Source organism: Aedes albopictus, chromosome 2, assembly GCF_035046485.1.
Source record: "Aedes albopictus strain Foshan chromosome 2, AalbF5, whole genome shotgun sequence".
Lineage (NCBI taxonomy): Eukaryota > Metazoa > Arthropoda > Insecta > Diptera > Culicidae > Aedes > Aedes albopictus.
The window spans coordinates 181,046,030-181,056,524 of NC_085137.1; the positions used below are offsets into that span (position 1 = coordinate 181,046,030).

Consider the following 10,495-nt stretch of genomic DNA (forward strand, 5'->3'; position numbering starts at 1 on the left):
AACTACCATTGCCAATTTCTGCTTCTCATGTCCCTGGATTCTTTTACCAGTAACAGATAGAGCTGACTCTCCTCTATATGTTAATGGGAAAAGTTTGCATAAAATATTGAGATACGCCCAGGATGGACGAGAAAAGTAAGCGTTTGCAATGGTTGTTCCGCAACACAAATGTTGGTCCAGATTGTTATTATGGTTTAAAATAAGGAATAATAAACTGATTTTAAACGTATCCAAATTATGACAGCTTGATAGGCGATGATGATGTGCAACAAAAGTTTCCTGTTTATCTTTTCTAAAAAGATTCTTGGTCTTGGGCAGCTTCATTTCCGAAAATACAGTTACGTTGCTGGAGAAAGAACAACAGTAGGTTGCTTTCTATCTATCTAAACAAAATATACCTTAGCTACAAGATTACCATATAGCATACCGAAGTGGTGAGTGAACCTAAACTCTAACGTGATACAAAAACATACAAAAACATTCGTTGGAATTAAACACACGATGACAAAAGAAAGGAAGATCACTGCTTTCCATAATACGAGATAGATGGGAAAAAATATTTATTCACTAAAAATGTTCCTTTACCGACACACTTTTGCGTTACCTGAGCCAGCTTAACAAAAGTTAGCACGATTTATCGTATTCATTGTAAAAATATATTGAAAAACTGGTTTCTGTCTTCGTGTGCTGCAATTTCTGTAAACAATGACCTCAATTTGATAAAATCAACTCGAATGTTGATTTTTTTTATATATCTTTATTATCGAGATTTTCAGCCTATGGCTGGTTCATCTCCTCGAATTTTGATGTTTTTCGGATAACCAACCGAAATGGTATGTTCGACATACGTAATGTCTGAAGTTCATAGGCACAAACATGTTTGATAGGATCGCTCAAAATCTACAAGGCTGTTAACGAAGAAGTTGCCAAAGCAGTACATAAAAGGTTCTTGAAACATCTGCAGTTTTTGGATAGTAATCGCAACATCTTTTCAGCCATATTTTGATATCATATAATCAAAAAGTGTGTCTGGTAAATCCATAATCGAATCAAACGACATTTCTACACTTGAACTGCACTCATTTGTACAAGGCAGTCAGCACACAAAAGAATTATTGCACAGCGAAACATTTTTTTTTCTTAGAAGCGAACTTATTAAAAAAAAAATAAATTTTGGTCTGTCTCAAAAGCAAACTTATGTGTCTCTGACAGTTTTTGGGTCGCTGAATCCGAATCCGGGCTCAGATTTGCTCTAGCACGTCAGGATTTTGAGCTATACCTCAATTTATACGGCAAAATATGTGATTTTGGGCTTTTTTTACTGCAATCCATTAAGTATGGAAATTATGTTTTAAAGCAAGTGTAAATTCGTCGAATAACATCTAAACTAACGATTTATGCCATATATTTCGTTTAACCTAAGTTTGCGTTTGAGACAGACCAAAATTTAATTTTTGTTTCGCTGTGTTATGTGCTCTCTCTCTTCCGGAATGCTTGTTGGAAACTGATATTACGCAGAGGAATAGCAAAAAAGAAAATGGAAATAAAAGTTCAAAAAAATCAGATGTAATTTAAGAACATATATTCGATGTAATGTACCAAAAACCTATCAGCATGAATTTAGTAAATATCACAAAACCGTTCCCACTCGTTCGTAACGTCCCTTTTACTACGACCAGGCTTGTTCGCACTGAGCGTATGAAAATTATGCTCTATTGATTTGCACTACCGAAATCATCGTATTTATTAAATATTCCTATCTTAACTGATAGATGGATGTTGAAATAATTTAAATGTCTTTTCGAACTGTCAAAAAACCGCACCGCAGTACCACACTGAGCACACGGAGAGAATTTCACTCGGGTGAATTTTAACGCTCCTTGCGGAACTGCGAGCATAAATTTCATCCGCTCAGTACGAACATGCTTGGTCATGACCATTGCAAAAGTAAATTATATCTGCAAATACCGCATTAATGAAAAAACAAAAAACAGTTTACTTTTCAAACCAAACTCTTTTTCCTCATAGAAACAGCTGAATAAATGTTTAGTCGAATTTTTGAATTTAGTCTCACAAAACTTTTCAAAATCTTACAATGAGATGAACCTCTCTAGTAAATTAATCTCTTTAGTAGTCCGTACCAGTGCTGAAAATTTCATTTCGTCATATCTAAATTCAATCACCTACAGCTCATTTTAGAAGCTGAACTTAAGAACATGGTATATGAAAAACTTGTGCGGCTAGACCAGTTCTGCAAGAAAGTCACGGAAAAACAGCTATTTTTTGAATATTTAAGGTAAATGTCACGGCCTACCTTTGAAAAATGCCAAATGATATTCACCGTGAATATCATTTGCATTTTTCGAAGGTAGTCCGTGACATTTACCTCAAATACTCGAAAAATATCGTTTTTTCCGTGACTTTCTTGCAGAACTGGTCTAGCCGCACAAGTTTTTCATATACCATATTCTCTGGTTCAGCTTCTAAAATGAGCTGTAGGTGATTGAATTTAGATATGACGAATTGAATTTTTCAGCACTGGTCCGTACCACAATATTTAATTCTGTAGATAGAAATAGGTTTTAATCACTTTGTGATTAATGAAATAGAACGAGAGGAGAGATAATAATTAGAGAATATCTCATTATAGATAAGTCACCGAAAGATTTGTAGGAAATCATGGCTTGAAGCTATACGAAAAATATTACCTGGTTGAATTTTCTGGAAGTATTTTTTGATCTTAATTTCCAAGAAAAATAAACAACCCTAACGGAAAATACAATTCAAATACAAATACTATTATCGTTTTTTTTTATTATTTATTTTTCTACAAAAAGGAGCACCCTTATGCAAAATAAGTGAAGCACCAAAAAAATAAACAGATTCAAAATTTAAAAAAGAAATTAAAATATTTCATGAACAATTGGGGATACGCCCGGGAGGGACAGGAGAAGCAGAAATTTGCAATGGTTGTTGCGTCCTTTCAACATGTTGCTCTAGGAATATCTTAACAAAGTGTTACATGCCAATAAAGGATCATGATATTAAACTATACAAAAATATGAGTGGTAAATTTTCGGGAAATATTTTTTTGTTCTTAATTTCCATCTCAAAGAACCACCCTTATTAAAAATAAATGAGCCACCCTAATGAAATATTATATATATTCAACATTGAAAATGACTTACAGTTTTATAAGAGATTTTTTAATACTATTATCTTATTTTTTAAATTTTTCTACAAAAAGGGTCACCCTAATGCAAAATAAGTGAACCACCCTAACGATATATGATATATAATATGCTAGCAGTTGCCATCGATGATATAAGACATGTTCCAGTACTATTGCTATGAATATTTCAGCAACTAAATTCAATTCCTCCATTTCAAATTAATTTCACTCCCCCAACTCAAAAATTTTCTAAGTCCAAAAAGTCAATTTTTTTCCAAAATAAATTTTTGAGATAACACCAGATCTCGACGTTTCATGCACTTTTAAGGCATTTGGCATCAAAAAAAATTTTCGATTTCGTAATTTTCATGTATCCCTACCTTGGGATATTTTTCGTGTTTCAAAACAGCCAAACTTTGACCGCTTTGGGCCACCCCTTAGCGAAGTCCGATTGAGCTGAAATTTTGCATAGGGACTTTTTTTGAGGAGACGAAACTTTTGAGCACTACCCGTTTTTGAAATTCGATGGTCAAATTTTTCCCATACGTTCCATTGGCACCCTACTCCACAGCTATTGCGGCACTGTCCCGGATGATGTCCAATAGCGCTGCGGTGTACCACAGCATCTCTACATCGTTTAGAGTAAACGGCGGAACACGTTTTGTTCGTGTGCCCGCGTTTTCGCACAATGCGTGACCGCATGCTTGCCACATGCGGGAAGGACACAACTCCAGACAATCTTGTCCACCAGAGGATGTGTAGGGATGAGCTTGGCTGGAATTCCGTTTCAACGGCTGTCACTTACATCGTGTGGGAGCTTCAGAGGAGGTGGCGCGTGGACTCGGAAATGGCTAGTTCGGATGCGGTACAAGAGGTGGTCCAGGGGTTCGGAGTCGGCTTTGTAGGTCATACCGGTGCCCTGCGGTCGAGATAGACCCTTACAGCGATTAAGTGGCCGCGGAGACGAAGTCCTTGTTGCGTTGATGTAGTGGCGTTGGTCTACTGGGTTGATTCCGAGCCCATGGTTGGAAAGGGGTTCCCTGTAGGGGCCGGGGCAGGTGGAGGCTCCACTGTCAACAACTTCTTCTGGTGTAGCTGATAGGGCCAGTCCCCGGCTGTCCTACGAAAGGAGGCCAAGGACTAGGATCATGACGCGGAAAAAGTCCTCCAATGATCCCCTCCAACATCTCTGGAGATTGCTCTGTAGGAGCCATCACACCTCTCGTCTTGGCCATAACGATCCTGTAGGCGTCACCCCACGGGTTCGTATTGGCACTCTGACAGAGACCCTCAAAGCAGGCCTTTTTGCTTGCTCTTATCTCGGTCTTGAGCGCGGCTTTTGCAGCGGCGAACACCACCCGCCGTTCGTTTCGCTCTTCCTCTGATCGTGCTCGCTGCATCCGCCGCCTAGCCCGTAGGCAGGCGCGGCGCAGGTCCGCAATCGCGTCGGTCCACCAGTAAGCCGGTGGCCTCCCATTTCTAGGGTGGACTCGCCTAGGCATGGTCGCATCACACGCACGTGAGAGCACCGCTACCAGCTCGTCGCCGTCTAAACCGATTAAGTTTCGCTCACGGCGGAGCGCTTCCCTAAATACCTCTTCGTCGAAGTATGATGTCTTCCACCTACGAGGGCTTGGCCTTGGCCTAGCCGCCTCTTCTTCTATCCGCTGTCTGCTGTTGTTGTAGTCGATACTGTAGCGAATCGCCAGGTGGTCGCTGTGAGTGTAGCCATCATCTACTCTCCAGTTCGGACTACTTGTTAGGCCAGGACTACAAAAGGTCACGTCAATAATTGACTCCGCTCCATTTCGACTATAAATACTCTTGGTACCGACGTTAGCCAAGTCGACATCTAAGATGGCCAGTGTTTCTAGCAGGATCTGACCCCGCTGGTTCATGATACGGCTTCCCCATTCCACAGCCCAGGCATTAAAGTCACCCGCTATTACCACCGGCCTTCGCCCTGTTAGCACGGTCGTTAGGCGGTCCAGCATTTGCGTGAACCGCTCGATCGGCCACCGCGGAGGCGCATAACAGCTACAGAAGAAGACCCCGTTTACTTTTGCGACCACGAAGCCCTCGTAGGTAGTAGACACCAACTCCTGCACGGGGTATTTACCCGTCGTCCATATCGCCGTCATTTTCCTGGTCCCATCCGAGGCCCAGTTGCCGTTGCCGGCGGGTACTCGGTATGGGTCCGAAATGATGGCGATATCTGTCTCCCACTCAGAAACCGCCTGACAAAGCAGTTGCTGAGCCGCATCACAGTGGTTCAGGTTCAGCTGCGTTACCTGCACTGTGATTTGTTGTTCACTGCGGCTTTCTTAAAGGCCGGGCACCCTGGACCACCCATCGGATGTCTGTTTTTCGAGGTTTTCTCGGTACATATCATGCAGATGGGCGCACTCGTGCAGCTTTGGGCCTTATGACCTTCAGCGCCGCATCGCCTACACAGTTTGCGCCTGTCGGGGCCTTTGCAGTCCCACGACTTGTGTCCTGGTTCCAGACACCTGAAGCAAACCTCAGGTGGCTCGTGGAATGTCAGGTGACATACACACCAGCCCACCTTTATACTCCCTACTTTAACGGACTTTTTAACATCCGCCACAGGTAGCTGAACCAATGCTATCTGTGTCCCTGCTGGCCCTCTCCGTAGCTTAACGGCTGCGGCGGCCACCTGCACATCGCACTGTTGCCGCAGTGCCGTGACGAGCTCTTCCACTTCGGTGATCTCGTCAATGTCTTTGACCTTCAGAGTCGCCTCATGTGTCAGAGCCCTCACCTGCACACCTTCACCAAGGACCTCTTCTGCCAGCCTTTTGTAGGTGGCGCCCTTGTGTTCCTTCTGGCGCTTCAGCTCCAGGATCATCTCGCCCGTACGAGTACGTCTAATACTGCGTACGTCGGCTCCAAGACCCTCAAGCTTGGCGTCGCTTCGCATCGTCTTCAAGACGTCCGAGTACTTGGACTGTTCCGTCTTGATGACGATAGCGTCGCCTTTCTCGCGCCTGGCACCTGCCCTCCTACGCCTTGGCTTGGCGTCCTGCACTTCTACCTGCGGATTCGCCTTTTTCTTCCTCTTCCGCTCTTCTTTCGTCCAAGTGAGGTCCCCCCTTGGATCGCCCTGCTCTGTGGCTGCTGAGGGCCCACCATTGGTCGCAACCCCTTGTTCCCATCATTCCGGGACGGTCCAGCCTTTTCAGGCCCACCCTTCCCAGCTTTCCGGGAACCCTGGCTGGGGTCCGACTTTCCGGCGTTACCACCGGCTTTCGGGGCTATTATACGCCTGGCCTTGCGGGCGCCGCCAGACAGCTCCTCACCTGACGGCTGCCTCGCCCGCTTCTGCGAATGCTTGTCACGTTTGTCACGAGCATTCGCTTCCACACTCCTCGGACTACCTGCGAAGGAGAAGGCCTCCGTTTGTGTAAACTTCGACACATTCTCCTTTGCGGGTTCCGCCGCTGCAGCAGCCAGCAACGCGACCGCGTGCTCCTGCTTGCCCTCATCGACAGACACTCTAAGTCTAAGCAAGGCCGTTTTCAGGTCCTTGCTTATATTCGACTTAGTTGTCGCGAAGTCGATGATTTTGCCAAGCTGGTGCTCAGCAACCTCTAATGCGGGCCGTCCTTTTCCTACTTCTTGGCTGATGGCCCTCAGCAGCCACGCTCCGTCCATGATCTCCACCGGCTGGCTTGCCGTGGAGTGGACAGGAGCTCCTACGCTTGAGCTACCCAGGTAACCACTAAGCATTTGAATAAGCCGTGTATCAGCCCGTATTATGCATTTAAACTGCTTGCTGCCCTACATAAGCAGTTCGAATGCATAACTGCCTTGAGTTAGCATAAGCTGTGCTGCTCAAAAGCTTGTGGTTGTTAATTAGCATTTCAACTGCTTGAAATGTTTTCACTTGGGAGCAATCAGAATGCTTTTCAACTGCTCTTTAAATGCTAGGAGCAAAAAGGTTGGGAGATATGTTACGCATTTGGCAACACATATTGTCTCTCTCTTACAGAGCCTATACTTCTGTTTACAAATTTGTGCATCTTAATTGTTCCTTCATTTTCCCCTACTCATTCAAAAGCACCAAAGAAAACCTTACTGCAGTTGGATTGGATTGGGAACTTGTCCATCAAAAAATCACCAATAATTTATCATTTCGTTGGAAAATGTGTGCCGAATAGGTGGATGCTTTGGTGGATCATAGGATTATATATTACGATTGTTGACTATTTTCGGTGAAAACACACACTAAAACTCGATTATACATAACGTTTCGGCCTACTCAACTTCAGCCATCATCAGATATTTTATGCATGAATCGATCACCACCAGTGTGGTTGCAACCACACTGGTGGTGATCGATTCATGCATAAAATATCTGATGATGGCTGAAGTTGAGTAGGCCGAAACGTTATGTATAATCGAGTTTTAGTGTGTGTTTTCACCGAAAATAGTCAACAATCGTAATATATAAGATTCGACGGTGACCTAAACTCCACAAAGGATCATAGGATTGTTTGAAAGAGGCAAGAAACAATCATATTTCACAGATATTTAAAAGAAGGGATCGTATTGCTCTACCATAATGAAATATCTCAGTGAAAATAAGTTTTGGATGTTAAATCTGAAGCTGTTATCAAATCATTCTTTATATTGGCGATTAAATTAACGCACGCCACCGGAACAGCTTTAGCATCGTGGATCAGGAGCAACAGAATCAGAAGCATATATGATTCATCAATCTCCGGATCGTAAGTTCAAACCTACATCACTACAAAAATCAGCAAAAAAGTACCACCTAGCACCAGGCTTGATAATCCTCCTCGAAATCAAAAGAGTTTTGCAACATGCTCTAGAGCGGTGTTTTGCTTTTGCCTCGTCGCGAGGGAGCGAACGAACCCCAAACAGAGAGGCAATAAAAACTGAGCGAGGAAGAGGGGAACGAAAAAAGAGCCGATGATTATTTCGGGTTTTTGATTGCGATTTTCGCCTCGAGAGTCTTTCTTTGTATGGGAGTGGAACTCGCGAGAGCTTTTTGAGTGTGAGTGGACGTGAGAAACACAACAAGCAATTATGAGTGTTGGACGAACTCCTCGCTGCGCGGCAAGCTCGCGCTCGGTGCTGTTGAGGATTTGCGTTGTGATTTTTGAGTTTTATTTTCACTCCTCAGAAAATCGCCAAAATCGCTTCCTCATTTTCTCGCGAGGGAGTTTCTGTCAAGCCTGCCTAGCACCGGCTGGAATATGGAAGGATGATGAAGCAGGGAAGCAGGCTGAGAGAACAAGAAGCAGACGTCAATCTATTATTGTTATTTTTTTTTTGCTCGACGAGGCGTTACGCTTCTTTGACATTTCGTCACGACGTTCCTGAAGGGATAGCACTAAGACAGCCCGTTATTTTGCCAAAACCTGCTGTGAGGTAGCACTATAGGCGCATATACGGCTAATTAGCATTAAACGCCTTGTCGTAAAGGGTACTATAATGCTGAAGGAATGCTATTTTAAATGCTTACTGGTTACTTGGGTACGTAAGCAGCTTCCAGCACCTGACTCCTCGCTTCTCCTTGTCGGAGACCTCATCAACCCGCTTCTTGCGAAGGGGTTGATCGCACCACTACTTCCACCTATGTTATTTTTTGAATTTTTGCTCATACTTATTCCCACGAGTTGCACGAGAAAGAATGTCCACCACGCCAGAGCTCTGCATTAACGCGGTAAGGGACAGCTTACTGTGGGGGGTGCCCAGGTACCCCACAGGCTCCGTTAAAGATCGAGCATCTTTTTCACCCCCTCGATCACTCATTCCTCGGCACGGGTCGCTTGACACCTTGAATTGGGTTTAGTAGTCCTATTCTTAGCCGGCAACTACGCGGCTGACTCGCAAGCGGGGGGTGCGTCAGGTCCCAGGACATCCGTCCCTGCTGCCCCAGAGACGAAGGGTTTGGCGCTATAGGAATGCTGTTTAGTGGATCAAGGAGAGAGTAGTTCTGGCTTTTACTTTTGTTGTAGAAGACGGCGTTAGCCCCACACGACCCGGACCTCCTGGTCGAGTGTCTGTTGAGCAGATTCCCCCCCCTATGGCTTAGAAGAAAAAAAGCTAAGATCTAAGCTAAGCAAAGGTAATATTTTGATCGTTTTTTATATCTCAAAAATCTAGGACAAACCGCGACAGTCAAAATGCACAACGCGCAAAAATTCCTCAAATACCATCATCTCAGTCATTCCATTTAATGCGCTTTCACTTTGCCGTCTTTAGGTAGGTCAGCAGCCAGTTTCGCTTAACCCTCGAGTGATCGCGCTGTTGTATTTTGTACAACACGTTGAAAAAATCTCGCTTTTTGTACTAAGCATTAGCGTGGTGCTGACGCAGGTAGTCAACTGCGCGAGTTACGGAAGGTTAACAAAAAATAACAAAATAAGTGCGCATCAGCAGCAGCAGCAGCAGCGTAGGTACCTACCTTCCTCGCAACATCGACTTTTGGACGATAATATACCAGCCTGGATGAAGTCATCCGTGTCAGTCACCGCGACCGACCGACCACACAGAACCGTAAATGGAGGTTGCAAATTCATCACAAAAAAAAAGATACCAACTGCGTAAATACCAAAGAAAGGCAACAACGTACGTACGGGTATTCACTGACCTGATGCATTTGGTATCGAAATGATGCAAGTGTGCCTGGTGTTGTGAAATTACCGAGCAAAAACAGTCAGTGTTCATCTCCTTAAATTTGAATATCTTAATTGATGGGTCATATTATCGATTTTTTTTTTGAAAAAAAAAAACGGTGAGAAAAATAGTACTGTGTGAGAAAATTAATTGGCGAGGCAAATAAAAAACAAAACATGCTGCTACAATTCACATAAGAACCCGTACAACTCGTAATAACTTTCACTTATATGTTATGGAAGAGGAGTCTGAATCCTTCAGCGATCACGTCGATATTTCAACTAAATTACTACCTTTATCTAAAGGTGTAGTTTCGAGGAGCCCGAGGCTGGTTGGAGTCTGTTGGAATTACATTCTTAACCTTGATGTTACATGGGGCCAAAGGGGTTTCTTATGGGTTTGGGTGGTATCGCATGAAGTTTCAGAGAATTTTCAGCAAGTTGTTCAGAGGCGTTACAATGGCGTTTTTGTCGGACTAAGAGGGCATCAAGTGCGTTACAGGGGGTTCTAAGGGATTTCAAGGAATCCGATGGGGTTTCAGGGGGTCCGAACAGGTTTCAGGGAGTTTTCGGAAGTACATATGTCAGGAAAATTCTGCGGATTGCGGAAGCCTGTTCGGAGTTTTCGGGGTTGCAGAGTTTTTTATGTGCGTTA

General features: G+C 43.9%; 1 protein-coding gene across 1 annotated transcript in view; it reads right to left on the reverse strand.

Annotated features, from left to right (window-relative positions):
- Positions 1 to 9,898, reverse strand: part of LOC109409270 (ribonuclease Oy) — a 43,788-nt gene extending 33,890 nt beyond the window's left edge. Inside the window, exon 1 of the mRNA XM_062850810.1 lies at positions 9,630 to 9,898. Within this exon, the coding sequence (XP_062706794.1) occupies positions 9,630 to 9,643 (14 nt within the window). The 5' untranslated portion in view covers positions 9,644 to 9,898. The remainder of the gene's footprint in view (positions 1 to 9,629) is intronic.
- Positions 9,899 to 10,495: the final 597 nt, after the last annotated feature.